Consider the following 20,598-nt stretch of genomic DNA (forward strand, 5'->3'; position numbering starts at 1 on the left):
GGTACGTTTACATACCTCCGAATCGGTCCAAGATAACCGAGGACATAGTATTTGCAGCTGTCCTCAGCATTTTATGTAGGTGCACATACTTGTCATTCTTTATCAGCAAATCTTTTCCCAATATAATAGTGTGTTTCTCTTCTCTTGTAGGATCTAGAGATTGTGTATTCCTACCTCCATGGGATGGAGGCCCTGTCCAACCTGCGGGAACATCAGCTGAGGTAAGGCACCTTCTCGGGGTCCAGAGTCACCTATTATGTGGTTAGTGTGTTCCATCAAATTGGGCTCCTGCTAGAATTGATGAATGACTTGACAAGCTAGAATTGATGAAGGACTATAAGGGTAGGTCCTAACAACAAGCTAGAATTGATGAAGGACTATAAGGGTAGGTCCTAACAACAAGCTAGAATTGATGTAGGACTATGAGGGAAGGTCCCAGCTGCAAGCTAGAATTGATGAATAACTGAGGGTAGGTTCCAACGACAAGCTAGAATTGATGAATAACTGAGGGTAGGTTCCAACGACAAGCTAGAATTGATGAATAACTGAGGGTAGGTTCCAACGACAAGCTAGAATTGATGAATAACTGAGGGTAGGTTCCAACGACAAGCTAGAATTGATGAAGGACTATGGACTATGAGGGTAGGTCCCAACGACAAGCTAGAATTGATGAAGGACTATGAGGTTAGGTCCCAACGACAGGCTTTATGTGCAAGAATAATCTACTGTGCATTTATTTCCCCTTAAATCCAGAACGTTATTTCTAAGATTTCTGAAGTGATCCATACTGAATGTAGTCCCAATAGACAAGTCCCCTTGAATGGGGCCACCCATCCCACATGTCACAAGTCTGTGGTAACAAAAGCCACAGCCGCATGAGTAGAAACTCTGATCTCGCATTGAAAACACCCGTGGATTTTGGTGGTGAACACACATGGTATTCCATGTGGAAAACACTCTATCTTTTCTTCTGCTAATTGCGTATATTGAGGCTGGGTATACAAGTAAGCGTGTACGTAGTGATCTAAACATATAAGCCTAGCTGCCTTGTGATACCTGTATATTAATATCTCACATCATGGCGCTAAGAGATGCTGTCTGGTGGCAAAGTGTCAGTGTACAGGACATCACAGGTGTCTCTACCCACAAGCAGCAACTCCATGGGAATTCACTAGAGAACCTTCGTATGACTTCCCCAATTCCATGGACTGTAGGGCACATTGGATGACGGAATGGACCTGGCTCCCACCATGATCAGGAACTTTCTTCAGGAAAGTCTTTTCATGGCTACATCTGATGGGTTTATAGGCTAACATTGGTGTCCTCTTCCAGTCTTTTAGCTGCTATCCTTTAGTATACCATTTAGTTTCATAATTGTTTATTACGTAAAAATGCCTTCTTGACTCCACATGTAATAAATCCCTGCATCAATGCCTCCTCTGCAGAAATTTTATACACACAACCTGTAATCATATATTTTTCAAGAAAGAGATCCATGTCCTCTTTAAACTTGTTTAATGAATCCGCCATGTGGCAGAGAGATCCAGAGTCTCACTGCTCGTACAGTAAGGCCACGTTCACACTAGGCACTTTTGCTGTGGTTTTAATGCTCATTTTCAGCTGTGTTTTACAGTAACAGCAAAGTACCATGCTTTTCATGTTTTGGGGCATGGAGCATGTAACTTTTCTCAGCCTTTTTCAGCGGTTTTTCAGCATTTTTCACCCATTAAAGGCAACTCAGCAAAAACGCAGGTATCAGGTTTTGCAGCCTTTATTGAGAAAAAAAAAAAAGTACAGCAGTATATGAAACCCATTTGTCTTTGTGATTCCCCCCCCCCCCATGTTTACCATCTTGTCTTGAGCTGGAGTTACACTAAACGACTTACCAACGATCACGACCAGCGATACGACCTGGCCGTGATCGTTGGTAAGTCGTTGTGTGGTCGCTGGGGAGCTGTCACACAGCTCTCTCCAGCGACCAACGATCAGGGGAACGACTTCGGCATCGTTGAAACTGTCTTCAACGATGCCGAAGTCCCCCTGCAGCACCCGGGTAACCAGGGTAAACATCGGGTTACTAAGTGCAGGGCCGCGCTTAGTAACCCGATATTTACCCTGGTTACCATTGTAAAAGTAAAAAAAAAAAAAACACTACATACTCACATTCCGATGTCTGTCACGTCCCCTGCCGGCGTCCGCTGCTAATGCATGCGCTGCTGCCGAGAGCTTCCCTGCACTGACTGTGTCAGCGCCGGCAGTAACAGCGGTGATGTCACCGCTGTGCTCTGCTTTACGGCCGGCGCTAACCCAGTCAGTGCAGGGAAGCTCTCGGCCGGAGCGCTTGCATATTAGCTGCGCTCCTGCCGAAAGCAGTTTTAACCCTGTGGACGCCGGGGGACGTGACACATCAGAATGTGAGTATGTACTGTTTTTTTTTTTTTGTTTTTTTTTTTACTTTTACAATGGTAACCAGGGTAAATATCTGGTTACTAAGCGCGCCCCTGCGCTTAGTAACCCGATATTTACCCTGGTTACAAGTGAACACATCGCTGGATCGGCGGCACACACGCCGATCCAGCGATGACAGCGGGTGATCAGCGACCAAAAAATGGTCCTGATCATTCCCATCGACCAAAGATCTCCCAGCAGGGGCCTGATCGTTGGTCGCTGTCACACATAACGAGATCGTTAGCGGGATCGTTGCTACGTCACCAAAAGCGTGACGTTGCAACAATATCGTTAACGATATCGTTATGTGTGACTCAGCCTTTGGTCACCTGAGATGGCTGTTGAGATTAGTACAGTTTAATTACATTAGAGAAGTGTAAAAAGTAAATATTGGCCAACAAAGGTGTGAGATTGCATAAGGCCTGTGGCTGACGAAGGTGTGAGATTGAACAACCCCTGAGCAACTCAATGGCTGACCAAAGTATGAAAGTTAAAATGTCCTACAAGCTCAGTGCACTGCCAGTGTCTTACGTAAATTATTCCAGACCAATTCATCTCCCTGTGTGTATTTTTTCATGAATACATGTCTTGTGTTGGTGACCTGTGTTCATGTTTCTGTAGTGGAGGCAATACTGAACTTTGGGATCCTGAAAACACAGCAAAAAATGCACCAAAACTTGCGTTTTTGACACTGATCCTTTTATGCCAAGAGTGCAGGTTTTGCTGCAGAAAAAAGCAGCAAAAACACCAAGTGTGAACTTAGCCTAAAGGCTATGTGCGCACGCTGAGGATTCGCAGTAGTTTTCCATGAGTTTACAGTACCATGTAAACCTATGGAAAACAAAATCCGCAGTGCACATGCTGCCGAAAAAAACACGTGGAAACGCTGCATTGTTTATTCCACAGCATGTCAGTTCTTTGTGCGGATTCCGCAGTGGTTTACACCTGCTCCTCAATAGGAATCCGCAGGTGTAAAACCGCAGGTGGAATCCGCACAAAAACTGCGGTAAATCCGCACTGCTGATTTCCTTCGGATTTACCAAAATCAGTGCGGAAAAATCCGCACACCTTTCCACAATGTGTGCACATACCCAAAGAATTCTTGTCTGAGATAATGATGGTGAAACCTCTCCTAAACTGTGTCTGATCGCTCTGATCAGACGTGACATTATATGCTTTTGTGAGATTTTGCCTACTAGGAGCGTGGACCTGTCCCCATACTGTGCTGAGATACGCGGCCGCATCTTCACGCAACAGATCCATTTAACCAGTTTTTCGCGGAGTTTCATGTGTGCACTCCACATTACCGACAGCAGGTTGGCCCAGATTTGACATCACTTTCTATTGACTTTCATCTACAATTAAAGTGAAAAGACTATGAAAGCTTGGGTTCTGCTGGGACACCAAATTATATATAATCAGCGCGTGTAATTAAAGGCAATGTGTGGGCTGTATGACTAATTTGTCAGCTTCCATTTTACTTTACCTGGCAATAATGTTCATCTCTTCCGCGGCCTCCGCTAATTTGTTTCTGCTTTCTTCTAGTCGCTAGTACAGGTTGTTACACAATACTGGATATTAAGCTGTTAGCTGCAGAGCTCGCATTATAATGCCACTTGCTTATTTCGCTGCCACCACCGGACAGTTTCTTTGTGTAAATATTATTATTTTTTTCTTCGCTGCATGTATTTGGATTTAAAGATAATTTTTTACAGTTCGGGTTAGGTGTTGGCAGTGCGGGTAGCCGAGGTGTCATGTGTTCGGCAGTGCGGGTGGCCGAGGTGTCATGTGCTTGGCAGTGTGGGTGGCCGATGTGTCATGTGCTTGGCAGTGCGGGTGGCCGAGGTGTCATGTGCTTGGCAGTGCGGGTAGCCGAGGTGTCATGTGTTCGGCAGTGTGGGTGGCCGAGGTGTCATGTGCTTGGCAGTGCGGGTGGCCGAGGTGTCATGTGCTCGGCAGTGCGGGTGGCCGAGGTGTCATGTGCTCGGCAGTGCGGGTGGCCGAGGTGTCATGTGCTCGGCAGTGCGGGTGGCCGAGGTGTCATGTGCTCGGCAGTGCGGGTGGCCGAGGTGTCATGTGCTGGGCAGTGCGGGTGGCCGAGGTGTCATGTGCTGGGCAGTGCGGGTGGCCGAGGTGTCATGTGCTCGGCAGTGCGGGTGGCCGAGGTGTCATGTGCTCGGCAGTGCGGGTGGCCGAGGTGTCATGTGCTCGGCAGTGCGGGTGGCCGAGGTGTCATGTGCTCGGCAGTATGGACTGCAGACTTTTCTGGACTTTGCTAATGGTTCTATTTACCTGTGAATTATGTACCCAATACAGTATGCCACTTCATTTTTTGCCGGTGTCGGAATATTTTAAACCCTTTGTAAGACATCAGAGGCGCAGAGCTTGATGACTCCTATTTTTGCCACAAAAAACTCAATGTTTTACTAAACCAACAATGTGAGTGAGATCTGTGAAATGTCATGTTGCTGGAACAGGTGAATTCTTTCAGTGTTTTTGCTGCGTTTCTCACCCATACTAATGAAGCGGATCAAATGCATTAAATAAAAGTGGCAAAACCGAGCCAACGCTCCAGTATTTACAGCCGAAAATTAGTGAACCATGCAGGGGTAACCTACAGCCCCATGTAAATGTCTGATTGTTGTAAGATGTGCTGCGCAGCCCCTAGTTTGTGACATCCACCTGACATGGCGGGGATCGAGGCTGTGTAGGAGTTGTTGTGGAGCTTTATGGCGGAGCAGCTGCACCATTTTAGGAGCACAATTACACGGGGCCGTTCATGTAAAACTGTCTTCTCTTAATTACTTAATTGGTATGGAAAATATCCAAGTTGGGAGGCTGAGAGGCAATGTGTCAGCGAGGGAGCGTTCTCCTTTGCTTTCCTTTATGTGACATTTCTCTCCCCCAGTCGCCCTTCCATGTGCTCATGGTGTAGCGCTCCCACCTAGGGCCGCACATTACTAATCTGATGTTTGGCTGACATTTCTAGTTTGAGCTACTCCATTTCCTATTTTTTTCACCAGAAGGATCAGGTTGCTGATAGTGAATATTGAGTTTAGCCATAGTCCGACACTAAAGCCTCATACTATGGAGTATGGTGGCACGCTGAGTGTTGTACATATTCTGCACTGTCCGTGCCGCCATGCAGTGCTCCGCTGTGTGCTGTATGTAGGAGCTGCCCTTCTCTACAATACACCTTCTATCATGGATCCTATGTCCTCTGGATTCTCAGGCCGTTCTATGCTCTTCTGGGCACTTCCGATCATGGTCCCATGTGAGGAGCTACTTTACCACTACCACTTATGCCAGTAGCTACACTTTCTCTTTAACCGGTTTCTTATTTTTCCCCTGATCAGACACATGGCAATGACTATTTATACACGGCTGTGTTTCTGGGGTGTATATGTGATGGTAATCTGTCTTTCTGTATTGCAGATTGATGTGTGGAACTGTCCGATATGAAAGACATGAAGCTAATGAAGTCTTGTACTAGTAAGTGTCACTCACCAGATGCCGCGCTCCACAGCCGGATTTGTTTGTGTTCTTTTCACCATTGTACAGTTCTAGGAATTTCTGTGTTGTACATTCCCTCTGCCCCGCGATAAGGCAGGAATGTGAAGTATTGGTAGGGACCTGGACAAAGCTGCCATTACACATGTCCAGCCCGGCTCTAGTCAGCCATCATATGTCTTCGCCAGGCTCTGTATCGGAGGTCATTCATACCCATCTTCTTGTCGCCACCACATAAATCACTAAGTCCTGCCGGGCATCGTGTGTTGCAGGAGAGACCCCCTATGTGTCCTTTACATCAGCTGCTCGATATCAGGAAAAGCTGCGCATTGTGCTTGCAGAGCCCACCTGTATAATCTGAGCCCCCAAGAGTCACAATTTGTGCAACATTTTCGCTCTCTCCACTGCGTCCCAAGTTAGAAAGTGGGGTGTGGGCCGGTCTTCATGCTCCAAATGTATCAAACCTGGTGTCATCAATCTGACACATTTATTTGTATATGTTTGTGTGAATATATCGTGTGTGATGTATGTATGTATGTATGTATATATATATATATATATATATATATATATATATATATATATATATATATATATATATATATATATATAGAGAGAGAGAATATGTATGTGGTTTATTTATGAAGATTTTAGAATAATACATTGAATGCACAGGATTCGGCCGGCCGGACTGCGCCTGTCGCTGATTGTTTGTGGCCGGCCACGTAGTATATAACAGCCCACGTAGTATATAGCGCAGCCACGTAGTATATACACTCACTGGCCACTTTATTAGGTACACCTGTCCAACTTCTTGTTAACACTTAATTTCTAATCAGCCAATCACATGGCGGCAACTCAGTGCATTTAGGCATGTAGACATGGTCAAGACAATCTCCTGCAGTTCAAACCGAGCATCAGTATGGGGAAGAAAGGTGATTTGAGTGCCTTTGAACGTGGCATGGTTGTTGGTGCCAGAAGGGCTGGTCTGAGTATTTCAGAAACTGCTGATCTACTGGGATTTTCACGCACAACCATCTCTAGGGTTTACAGAGAATGGTCCGAAAAAGAAAAAAAATCCAGTGAGCGGCAGTTCTGTGGGCGGAAATGCCTTGTTGATGCCAGAGGTCAGAGGAGAATGGGCAGACTGGTTCGAGCTGATAGAAAGGCAACAGTGACTCAAATCGCCACCCGTTACAACCAAGGTAGGCCTAAGAGCATCTCTGAACGCACAGTGCGTCGAACTTTGAGGCAGATGGGCTACAGCAGCAGAAGACCACACCGGGTACCACTCCTTTCAGCTAAGAACAGGAAACTGAGGCTACAATTTGTACAAGCTCATCGAAATTGGACAGTAGAAGATTGGAAAAACGTTGCTTGGTCTGATGAGTCTCGATTTCTGCTGCGACATTCGGATGGTAGGGTCAGAATTTGGCGTAAACAACATGAAAGCATGGATCCATCCTGCCTTGTATGGAGCATCTTTGGGATGTGCAGCCGACAAATCTGCGGCAACTGTGTGATGCCATCATGTCAATATGGACCAAAATCTCTGAGGAATGCTTCCAGCACCTTGTTGAATCTATGCCACGAAGAATTGAGGCAGTTCTGAAGGCAAAAGGGGGTCCAACCCGTTACTAGCATGGTGTACCTAATAAAGTGGCCGGTGAGTGTAGCACAGCCACGTAGTATATAGCACAGCCACGTAGTATATAGCACAGCCCACGGAATATATAACAGCCCACGAAGTATAATAGCACAGCCATGTAGTATATAGCACAGCCACGTAGTATATAGCACAGCCACGTAGTATATAGCACAGCCCACGGAGTATAATAGCACAGCCACGTAGTATATAGCACAGCCCACGGAGTGTATAACAGCCCACATAGCATATAACACAGTTCACGTAGTATATAACCGCCTACGCACGCAGTATATAACACAGGCCACGCAGGTATTGCACAGGCCACGTAGTGTATTGCACAGGCCACGCAGTGTATTGCACAGGCCACGCAGTGTATTGCACAGGCCACGCAGTATATAGCACAGCCCACGCAGTATATAGCACAGCCCACGCAGTATATAGCAATGTGGGCATCATATCCCTGTTAAAAAAAAAAAAAGAATTAAAATAAAAAATAGTTTTTACTCTTCGCCATGACAGCACCCTACTGGAGAGAGGGATCCGCCCCGCAGGAACAGGAAACCTATTGAGAAATAAATGGGGGCGGTCCGCCTCTCCTCCTCAGTTTAGGTTTCCTGTTCCTGCGGGAACGACAGGACTCTTACTGAGAAGACATACCTGGGCTTGCATGCCGCCTGCGCAGTATCCGTGAGAACGGCAGGGGCTGCGGCTCAGAAGCAGCGTCGGGGGAGTTCCGTTAGACGGCTCCCCCCTCGTCTGATGGAGCGGGCAGACGGCCGGGTCCGGGAAAGGCCGACCGGCGTCCTTCCCAGCGTGCGGTACGGCAGCAGGAGCCGGGTAAGGTGACCTTCCAGCGGCCGGCATGGAATCCCGGGCCGCGCGTGCGCCGACCGCCGCACATACAGGCTACCCCGGAAGTGGTTCTTGGACTTCCGGGGCGCCTAGGCCGGATCCAGGGCGGGGGAGCTGGCACTGATCTGCGCATGCGCGAGAAACAAAAAAAAAACAAAAAAAAACGTTTTGGCGCTCTATTTAAAGCGCTCACTAACGCTGAATCGGCGATGCAGAGATGTCATCCCCAGGTGCCATGGACCCTACAACCGGAGTTCCAGTACCCCCCGCCAAAGATCACGCCAGAGGATCCTCGGACACCGCTCGTAAAAGCGACGGTTCCAGAACAGGATCTCGGCCTTCTGATCCGGTATTATTTGCTTCACTGGGTGAGTTGTGAACTCTACCTATTAAGCTAACGCTGTCTCCCTATCTCTCTCTTTTCCCTTTCTCTCTCTACTTACACGCTTAGAGCAAAAAACGACAAAAAACGAAGCACAGGGAATGTGCCTTGTGTAACCAGCCCCTCCCTGACTCATACCCCAAAAAACTTTGTGAGGACTGTTTAAAAGAAACACAGGGAGCAGCAGTGTCCATTACGGACCTACGGGCCATTATTAGAGAAGAACTAAAAAATATGACCCAGGAAAAACCGCGTAGTTCTAAATCTAAAACGCCAACACTTGTGTCAGACTCCGACAATGACCAACCGATACTGTCAGATGCCTCCCTATCATCATGTCCAGCGTCATCATCCTCATCAGAGATTGAGGGACGCTCATGTTTCCCCTTGGACAGTGTGGACAACTTGGTAAAATCTATTCGAAATACCATGGGGTGTGAGGAGTCTAAGGGTGCGCAAACCGCGCAAGAAATAATGTTCGCGGGTTTGGCAGACAGAAAGAGGAGATGTTTTCCGGTTATTCCAGCAGTGAAGACATTGATTAAAAGAGAGTGGGAGAAGCAAGATCAGAGAGGCTTTCTACCCTCAGCCTCAAAACGCAAATATCCGTTTAGTGACGAGGAGCTTCTTACTTGGACCAAAGTCCCTAAGGTCGACGCAGCTGTAACCTCTACCTCCAAACAATCCACTCTACCTGTGGAGGATGCGGGACTATTGGTCGATCCTTTGGATCGTAAGGCTGAATCATCCCTTAAACGTTCCTGGGAAGCGGCTACAGGGATATTCAAACCTGCAGTAGCCAGCACTTGCGCGGCCCGGTCAATGATCATCTGGATTGATCAGTTAGACCAGCAAATTGAAAAGAAAAGCTCGAGGGAAAAACTAAGAGCAGCCATCCCTTTAATACGAGGAGCAGCGGCCTTTCTGGCAGACGCCTCCGCCGACTCACTCCGTTTAGCAGCAAGATCTGCGGGCCTTGTAAATAACGCAAGAAGAGCCCTATGGATGAAGAGTTGGAAAGGGGACGCGCAATCTAAATCTAAAATATGCGCAATCCCATGTGAGGGTGAGTACCTCTTTGGTAAAACCTTAGATGAGATACTCAAAAAGGCAAAGGACAGGAAGAAAGCTTTTCCTGAAACCTCTATTCCGTTTTACAGGAGAGCCTTTAAAAGGAGGCCGTTTGGCAAAAGGAGGCAAACGGATAGGTCTACAACATGGACCCCTAAGGACGACAAGCAGAGAGGTACCATGTTTAGAAGACCCAACCCCCCAAAAGACAAATACTGAGGACATACCAGTTGGGGGCAGACTTAAATTTTTCACCACCCAATGGGAGAAGATAACATCTAGCTCGTGGGTTTTAAATATCGTCCGAGATGGAATTAAATTAAAATTCTCTCGTGTACCCCACGAGTCTTATATTATAACAACTCTCAGCTCGCCTATACAGCAACAGGCTTTAGAGCTTGAAATTCAAACCCTAATATCAAAACGGGTCCTAGTCCAAGTGCCAGTGGGACAGGAGGGTAGGGGATTCTATTCTCCCCTATTCTTAATCTCTAAGCCCGACGGTTCTTTCAGAACCATCATAAACCTTAAAAAACTCAATTCATTCATTGAAAATCATACATTTAAGATGGAGTCCATTAGGTCCACCATAAAACTCCTCTTCCCAAACTGTATGATGGGGGGCATTGATCTAAAGGATGCTTACTATCATCTCCCCATTCATAACAGATACCAAAAATTCCTCAGAGTGGCGGTAAAAATCAACAACGAGGTTCGTCACTTCCAGTATGCGGCCTTACCCTTCGGCCTCTCAACAGCGCCGAGGATCTTCACCAAGATAATGCTAGAGGTGATGGCATACCTACGCCAGAAGGAAACTTTGATTGTGCCCTATCTGGATGACTTTTTGGTAATAGGAAATTCAGTTACTCAATGTGCCGATCGTTTGGCTCACGCAATTTCCTCTCTACAGGACCTGGGCTGGATAATCAATACCGACAAATCCAGACTCACTCCGCTTTCCCGTCAGGCGTTTTTGGGGTTCCAGTTAGACTCCATATCCCAAAAGTGTCTCCTGCCGCAGGTAAAAATCCTACTGATCAGACACAAAGTCCTAGCCGCAATAACTAATCCTCGTATATCCCTAAGACAAGCTATGTCGTTACTAGGGTCTCTTATCTCTTGTATACCAGCAGTGAGATGGGCTCAACACCACACTCGAGTCCTACAACATCAAATTTTACAAGAGGATAGACGGTTATTTGGTCACCTAAATACAAAAATAACCTTATCTCAGGAGGTTTTAACTTCCTTAGAGTGGTGGCTAGACTCAAACCATTTGTTGAGTGGGGTTCCATGGGTAATAACGCCATCTCACACCATAACCACTGACGCCAGTCCTCATGGATGGGGCGCTCATATGGGGAACGATTATTGCCAGGGTTTATGGAGCAGGGAAGAAAATTGCAGCTCCTCTAACTTTAAAGAACTGAATGCTGTAAAATACGCCTTATACCATTTCCTCCCACAGATTCGGGGGAAAGACGTCAGAGTCCTGTCCGACAACACCACCACGGTGGCGTATCTAAATCGGCAAGGAGGTACGCGATCAGAGACTCTGATGTCTTCTGCTACGGAAATCTTAAATCTAGCAGAAAGTCACCTAACATCCCTTACTGCATTGCACATAAGGGGAGCAAGCAATCAGCAGGCGGACTTCTTAAGCAGACACACCCTGAGGCAAGGAGAGTGGTGTCTAAACCAGCAGATATTTCTGGACATAATATCTCTTTGGGGCCGTCCTCAGATAGATCTCTTCGCCACAAGGAAAAACAGAAAAGTCCGGAGATTTGCTTCTCTATCTCCAGCGGATCATCCGGACATTCTGGACGCTCTCCAAGCCCCTTGGCAGTTCAGTCTGGCGTACGCGTTTCCTCCGATCATATTGCTTCCTCAAGTTATACGCAAAATCAGGGAAGAAGGGGCGAGAGTTGTACTGATAGCTCCATTCTGGCCCAAGAGACCATGGTTCTCATGGTTACAGACCATGTCGGTCTCAGATCCTTGGGTCCTCCCCTCAACGCCCAACCTTCTCTTCCAGGGTCCGTTTTTCCACCCTCAGGTGGACAATCTACACCTGACGGCCTGGAACTTGAGAGGCAGATGTTAAGATCGAGAGGATTCTCGGAGGGTTTAATTGATACGCTTCTCCATAGTAGAAAACCCTCCACCACAAAAATCTATACAAGAGTATGGAGAAAATTTTTTCAATTCCATACATCTACCGACACATCAGAAATTCCGATACATTCTATCCTGGAGTTTCTTCAAAAAGGGAGAGAACTAGGTCTAACTGTAAACACCTTAAAGGTTCATGTTTCAGCGCTAGGAGCCCTCTATGGCCATAACATCGCGGGGGATAGATGGGTATCCAGATTTATTACGGCCTGCGAAAGAATGAATCCAGTTAACATACCTAGGATTCCACCCTGGGATTTAAATTTAGTCTTACAAGCCCTAACAGACTCTCCATTCGAGCCAATAGACTCAATACCAATTAAATGTCTATCACTAAAAACGGCCCTCTTGGTAGCACTGACTTCAGCTAGGAGAATCAGTGACATCCAAGCACTCTCTATAGATCCACCTTTTTTGTTAACCTTTCAGGATAAGCTAATTCTTAAACCAGACCCTTCCTACCTGCCCAAAGTAGCAAAAAAATTCCACAGGTCACAAGAAATAATCTTGCCCACTTTCTTCAGTAATCCATCCACTCCTGAAGAACAAAAATATCACACTCTAGACGTTAAAAGAGTAGTGTTAAAATACATTGAAAAGACCAGCAGCTGGCGACAGAGTAGGGCTCTGTTTATTTCCTTCCAGGGCGTCAAGAAGGGTCATGGAGTAACAAAAAGCACCTTATCCCGGTGGATCAGAGAGGCTATCAGACTGGCTTACTCCGCGAGGAAAGAAAACCCTCCGGAAGGCATAACGGCACACTCTACCAGAGCGATGGCATCCTCCTGGGCAGAGAGGGGAGACGTCCCGATTGAAACTATATGTAAGGCGGCAACGTGGTCAAACCCTTCTACATTTTATAACCACTATAGGCTAGACCTATCGTCAACTTCTGACCTAGACTTTGGCAGGACTGTCCTCAGCACGGTGGTCCCCTCCCTAGGTGATGGTCTCTGAAAGATCTCCAGTAGGGTGCTGTCGTGGCGAAGAGTAAAAAGCCGGATTACTCACCGGTAATGCTCTTTTAGTGAGTCCACGACAGCACCCTCTTACATCCCTCCCTAGATTAATATAATACATATTATTTGAGTAAAATCCTTTTAATCATAAGCAAATAAGTTTAAACAATGAAATAAATGATATTTGCCTAATACTGGCGGTCCTCCGGGTACTCTGAAATCAAAACTGAGGAGGAGAGGCGGACCGCCCCCATTTATTTCTCAATAGGTTTCCTGTTCCTGCGGGGCGGATCCCTCTCTCCAGTAGGGTGCTGTCGTGGACTCACTAAAAGAGCATTACCGGTGAGTAATCCGGCTTATATATTCACCTTCCGTTGGCCCCGGATCCAATTGAAGCGGTTACCGACGCTCCTCGTGCGCTCCGGTCCCAAGAGTGCATTGCGGTCTTGCGAGATGATGACGTAATGGTCTCGCGAGACCGCTACGTCATCATCTCGCGAGATCGCAATGCATGGAGCGGTCACCGGAGCGTTGCGAGGAGCGGGAAAGGCCAGTTCTGCATCCGAGGGGCCGACGGACGTGAGTATATAACGATTTTTTATTTTTTTATTATTTTTAACACTAGATCTTTTTACTATTGATGCTGCATAGGCAGCATCAATAGTAAAAAGTTGGTCACACAGGGTTAATAGCAGCGTTAACGGAGTGTGTTACACCGTGGCATAACGCAGTCTGTTAGCGCTGCCATTAACCCTGTGTGAGTGCTGACTGGAGGGGAATATGGAGCGGGCGCTGACTGCGGGGAGTAAGGAGCGGCCATTTTGCCGCCGGACTGTGCCCGTCGCTGATTGGTCGCGGCAAAACAGCCACAACCAATCGGCGACTTCGGATTTCCGTGACAGACAGATGGAAGTGACCTTTAGACAATTATATAGTAGATATATGAAGTGGGATTTCTGCTACACATGTATTTGGTCCAGTATGCCCCACAACGGTTTCGTGGCCCATAATACGGCTTTATAAGACTTCAATGGTCGCTGTCATCTAAACAAACACTGCGTAATTAGTACAAGTGAAAATAAGAGAAATTGGCTTCTCTTCACTTATGCGTCACTTTCCCCCCGATGGGCATAGCCAGTGCCGCGCTTCCTGTAGGTGCACGTTAAATGAGAGACTGACCGTCAACAGCTGCGGGTGGATCACTATTCCACCTGCAGGAAGCACGTCACTGGTTCCGCGCATCAGTGACTCCGTCACATGATCGCGGGTCACAGATGGGATGGCATGACAACCAGACCTCTGTGCTTGTCATTGCCAGATTGCCCCATGGTTGTCGCTCATAGCAAGTGAGCACTCCTGCTACACACAAGCAGAGGAGGTTACACTACTGCAGCTTCTAGTCTCCCATGACTATTAAAGCATGCAAAAAGTAAAAAAATAAAAAATATATACATACATACATACATACATACATACATACATACATACATGAGAAAAAAAATCTAAATGCCTGAATTGTTATTTTGTCACCGCTACATTGCAATAAAATGCAATAACTGGTGATCAAAACATTGTATGTACATCAAAATTATGTAAATAAAAACATCAGCTAGACGTTCAAAAAATAAGTTCTCATTCAGCCCCAGATCATGAATAATGGAGACTCTACAGTTCTCGGAAGATGGCGCCATTTTTAACAAATTTGGGATTTTTTTCACCACTTAGATAAATAACATAAATTAGATAAATAAGAACCTACACATGTTTGGGGTCTATGAACTCGTAATGACCTGGAGAATCATACTGGCAGGTCAGTTTTAGCATTTAGTAAACATGGTAAAAAAAAACAAAACAAAAAAACTGTGGAATTACACTTTTTTTTTCAGTTTCAGTGCACTTGGAATTTTTTTCCCATTTTCCAGTACATGATTTGTAAAAACCAATGGAGTCGTTCAAAAGTACAACTTGTCCCACAAAAAACAAGCCCTCACATGGCCATATTGAACAAAAAAATGTAATAGTTATGGCTCTGGGAATAAGGGGAGCAAAAAACAAAAACGCAAAATGGCCCTGGTTTTAAGGATAATCTTTGACCAGGTTTTTGCTATCCTATCTGAAAAGAGCAGGATGTAGGGGCAGACCCCCTGATTCCAGCGATGTATCACTTTGTGCTTGCTGTCATTTTGATAGATTGGCTGCAAATAAAACAGTGATTCCTTCAGTTCTGCTGAGCTCTGTATAACCACGCCCCCGCCACTGATTGGCAGCTTTGTGTAAGCTGTGCATAGGCAAGAAGCTGCCACAGTGGTGGGAGCCAGATTATACAGAGCTCATGAATATGGAAGGCTACATGGCAGCAGGTTTATTACTCGACCTGTAGTGATAACCTCCTGCTGATAAAACAGTGACATTATCAAAACTACAGCAAACGGACCAGTAAGGGTTAATTTGCTGGAATGGGGGTCTCTGCCTCTATTTATTTTGCTGCTCCCAGATTAGGTGGAAAAATCCTGGTGACAGATTCCCTGTAACATTGAAGGCATTTTCCTGGCTCTGCCATCACTTTGCTCATATTCTGAGACCCCACCACTGATTCTGAGAAGAAAGGGGCCGCTGCACTCTGTGTATTCCCAGACCTGAAGCTGCAGCAGGCCCAGATTATTTTTCTTTGTGTTACTATGACTTTTAGCACATTCCAGCCTCGGACATAGGGGGAAGTGGTGGTCCGCTATTACAGACTGCACAGTGCAGCGACTAGAGGGGGCTGGCACTGTGACCCCATGTGTCGGTGTCTGCCTCTAATCACAAATGTACAGTTTGGCCAGCGCTGAGATTTCACAGGAAATTGTGACCACCTCCTTCTCATCACAGCACCTATGGTGTGCTCCATAAGGATGGGTAGAGGTGGCAGCCCCATGTACATCAGCACTTTAGCGAGGTGTTCAGTTTCACATCTATGTAAATAAATGATCTCATAGGTTTTGGATCCGAGCCTGAAAGCTGAAACCACAGAGTGGCTGTACATGGCTGATCAGACCCCTGGGGTGGAGAAAAAGGCAAAGCGGCATCATCAGTACAGCGTGTCCTGTCACTAGCAGATGATGTCCATCACTGGCGCTCGGGGACGGCGTGTCCCTACATATTTCTTGGAGTTCATGACAACATCCTTTTGTCTCCTACAACATATTTCCTTGTGCTGTTGGCATAGGTGCCCTGGGGCCGAGGTGTGCCCTGGGGCCGAGGTGTGCCCTGGGGCCGAGGGGTGCCCTGGCGCTGAGGGGTGCCCTGGCGCTGAGGGGTGTTCTAGGGCTGAGGGGTGCCCTGGCGGCCTGTTGTAGTGCCAGTGTCCCACCTTTGGTTTTCGGTCTTGGTATAGGGAGTTTTGGCCGTATTCAGTGAGGTGTTCGGGTTTCTTCCACTCGATCCGTTTTGAAGGCAATTTTGAAACTCCCCCATTTAGGAAATAATTAAATTCTCTTAGAAAGCGGGTTACATTCTGTTATAAAGTGGTTTTCCAAGCCTTTAACCCCTTTACCCCCAAGGGTGATTTGCACGTTAATGACCGGGCCAATTTTTACAATTCTGACCACTGTCCCTTTATGAGGTTATAACTCTGGAACGCTTCAATGGATCCCTGTGGATTCTGACTTTCTTTTCTCGTGACATATTGTACTTCATGATAGTGGTAAAATTTCTTTGATATTACCTGCATTTATTTGTGAAAAAAATGGAAATTTGGTGAAAATTTGGAAAATTTCGCAATTTTCCAACTTTGAATTTTTATGCAATTAAATCACAGAGATATGTCACACAAAATACTTAATAAGTAACATTTCCCACATGTCTACTTTACATCAGCACAATTTTTGAACCAATTTTTTTTATTGTTAGGGAGTTAAAAGGGTTAAAAGTTGACCAGCGCGCATCATGGGGGGGCGCGCATCATGTTATAGTGTAAGATTGCTGATCTGACACTTTGCTGTGCACTGTGTCAGATCAGCCATCTGACGTGCACAGCTCCAGGCTTTACAGGCGCCTGCTCTGAGCAGGCACTGTGAAGCCACCTCCCTGCAGGACCCGGATGCCGCGGCCATTTTGAATCCAGGCCTGTTGCAGGGAGGAGGAGGTAAGAGACCCTCGGAGCAACGCGATCACATCGCGTTGCTCCGGGGGTCTCAGGGAAGCACGCAGGGAGCCCCCTCCCTGCGCGATGCTTCCCTATACCGCCGGAACACTGCGATCATGTTTGATCGCAGTGTGTCGGGGGTTAATGTGCCGGGGGCGGTCCGTGACCGCTCCTGGCACATAGTGCCGGATGTCAGCTTCGATAGTCAGCTGACACCCGGCCGCAATCAGCCGCTCTCCCCCCGTGATTGCGGCCGATCGCATATGACGTACTATCCCGTCGGTGGTCATACGGGCCCACCCCACCTCGACGGGATAGTACGTCTAATGTCAGAAAGGGGTTAATATTGACGCCCTGTGCGTTGGATAGCACATTTGTACCATACTTGTGGGGTCAATTCTCTCCATGGGAAACTCCGATTTTTCCTCCCCTTCTTCCAAGAGGGATAACTTTGTTTTCTATCCACATTGACATATGAGGACTTGTTTTTTGCGGGATGAGTTGTACTTTTGAATGACACCATGCATTTAACCACATTGTGTGCTGGGAACAAATTCTAATTGCGGTGACATTGTGGAACCCCCCCCCCCCCCACCACGGTTCTGACATTGTTTTTTGCAATTGTTTTTATGGCGTACATTGTATGTTCAAAATAACCTCGCGATATGATTCTACTCATTAGGGTGTAGTATCACAGTCTGCGCTTCCTCGTCCATACCCAGACTCTTACACATTTGCCTTAAAGCACAACTTTTTTTCCCAGCACTGGAGTGGCGCTCTAATTTTAAGTCCTTTCCCCCCGGCCATTTACTCTCCTTCCGTCGACTTCACCTTTTACTGACGCCGCTCCAGTCCATCATGTGCCCATAACTTTTGACTGTCTGGAAGTCTGAAGTTTATATCTCAAGAGCTCAGTGCAAGTCTATGAAAGCCATAATGCGGCCATAACATCGCTCTCATAGACTAGGAGCAGCCGGCAGGTCACGACACGGGAAAAGGATGAAGGCGACGGCAGGGAGTATGAGACAGGGAATGGAATTCCATTTAAAGCACCAGGCCCGCCGTGCCATCGAATAAACTACACTCTTCAGTGGTACTTTAACCTTTAATGACCAGGCTGCATTTTTTAATTCTGTCCGCTGTCACTTTGTTGTAATAATGGAAAGCTTCAACATTTCCCCGTGATTGACATTGTTTTTTTCATGACACATTATATTTTATGATGGTAAATTTAGGTCGATATGTTTTGTTTTATTTACATAAATATCAGACATGTGACTTAAATGTTAAAATATGAGGAATTTTTGAAACTTCGATTATGCCTTTAATCTAGATAGTCAGACCACACACAAACATTAATAAATCGCATTTCCTTAGTGTCTGCTTTCCATTTGGAAAATGTTTTTATTTGAGAAGGTTTAAAAATGTAGCAGTCATCTTTCATTTTTTTCAAGGAAATTTCCAACATTTATTCTTTTTAGGGACCTATCCAGGTTTGAAGTGACTTTGGGGATCCTATATACTGGAAAAACCCCAAAGTGATACCATTCTAAAAACTGCACCAGTCAACATATTCAAAACTGCTGTCAGGTAGTTTATTAACCCTTCAGGTGCTTTTAAGGAATTAATGTAAAGTGGCATGACCAGAATTAAAGAATGTACTTTTACCACCTAAATGTCGGTCACTTCTGATCAGGCCACTGTAGACTCTAAGGCCGCTATTTGGCGGTAATTTGCCATGGCAAACATCAGGAGCACACAGTCATGATGTCAGGGCGCTGATCGGGTTAAAGAGCTAGAAGCCTTATACACACTTAACCATTGAGATGCTGTAGTCACTATGGACATCTGCATGGAAGGGGATAAATGGCCATGGTCGGTGCCAACACAGATGGTGGCTGATGCAGCAGGGTGTCAGCTGTAGTGTACTGACAGCTGCTGGATTGTCACCTGTATAGGGATGCTGTTCTCTTATATCTCAGGTCAGTAAAAGATTTATTGGTGGTCATTAAGGGGTTAAGGTTGCTTAATTGCTTAACTATTATCAAGAGTAAACGTCCATTTACATTGCAAGATTACTGTGAACCAGCGTTCCAAGTAACACTCATTTCACGGTAATTTTGCAGCCTAACCTAAAGGCTGCTGATAAGCCGACGAACATGCAAAATGACCTTTGTGCTGCATAAAAGATCAGTTTTCGGCAGCACATCCTCTGTGTACAGACAGTTGCAGACGCAGACAGAATAGGGCCCCTGTGCAGTATTTGGGCACTGTGCAGTCCAGTAGTTCTGTCTGAAACGCGCTGCTTTGGAGGTGGGAGTGTGCCCCCTTATGTGTTTGGCCCCTATGCTGCTGCACCACTGATATGTCCACCCCTGTATTACAGACCGTCCCGGGCACCTCTGATCTGCCTGTGTAAACAGCTGTTGATCAGCACACGTGCCTGATCCGCAGTCATTTGGTGCCTTTGTTCGGTTTGTGTAAATGGACTCATGGTTTGTAAGTAAATCTACACATTAGCATAAAACATGATGAAGCATATGGTTACAGTTGGAAGCTACAGTGTCTTATGTTTCCATAATGCTAGGAAAGACTTGGTTTGCAGCTTAGTAATACGACTATTATGAATAAGACAATTGTAATTAGTGTAGAAGAGCTAATTATTTCTGTAGGCATAACTTGTCCCCTAGTATGACTTAAGGTACCTTCACACGAAGCGACGCTGCAGCGATAGCGACAACGATGTCGATCGCTGCAGCGTCGCTGTTTGGTCGCTGGAGAGCTGTCACACAGACCGCTCTCCAGCGATCAACTATGCCGAGGTCCCCTGGTAACCAGGGTAAACATCGGGTAACTAAGCGCAGGGCCGCGCTTAGTAACCCGATGTTTACCCTGGTTACCAGCGTAAAATCTAAAAAAAACAAACAGCACATACTTACATTCACGTCCCCCTGCGTCCACTTCCTGACTGACTGAGCGCCGTACAGTGAGAGCAGAGCGGTGACGTCACCGCTGTGCTGCTTTCACTTTCACTTTGCGGCGCTGAGTCAGAGGAGGAAGCAGACTGCAGGGGACGCAATGTGAGTATGTGCTGTTTGTTTTTTTTACATTTTACGCTAGTAACCAGGGTAAACATCGGGTAACTAAGCGCGGCCCTGCGCTTAGTAACCCGATGTTTACCCTGGTTACCAGTGTAAAATATCGCTGGTATCGTTGCTTTTGCTTTCAAACACAACGATACACAGCGATCGGACGACCAAATAAAGTTCTGGACTTTATTCAGCGACCAGCGACATCACAGCAGGATCCTGATCGCTGCTGCGTGTCAAACGAAACGATATCGCTAGCGAGGACGCTGCAACGTCACGGATTGCTAGCGATATCGTTATAATGTCGTTTCGTGTGAAGGTACCTTTAATGTCTC

At 46.4% G+C, this 20,598-nt stretch overlaps 1 protein-coding gene across 13 annotated transcripts in view; it reads left to right on the forward strand.

Annotated features, from left to right (window-relative positions):
* Positions 1 to 20,598, forward strand: part of RAPGEF2 (Rap guanine nucleotide exchange factor 2) — a 258,968-nt gene that overhangs the window by 89,881 nt on the left and 148,489 nt on the right. For all 13 annotated transcript variants that reach the window (XM_077279418.1, XM_077279425.1, XM_077279413.1 and 10 more), the window contains exons 2-3: positions 151 to 221; positions 5,884 to 5,940. In XM_077279418.1, the coding sequence (XP_077135533.1) occupies positions 151 to 221; positions 5,884 to 5,940 (128 nt within the window). The remainder of the gene's footprint in view (positions 1 to 150; positions 222 to 5,883; positions 5,941 to 20,598) is intronic.

Source organism: Ranitomeya variabilis, chromosome 1 (genome assembly GCF_051348905.1).
Source record: "Ranitomeya variabilis isolate aRanVar5 chromosome 1, aRanVar5.hap1, whole genome shotgun sequence".
Classification (NCBI taxonomy): domain Eukaryota; kingdom Metazoa; phylum Chordata; class Amphibia; order Anura; family Dendrobatidae; genus Ranitomeya; species Ranitomeya variabilis.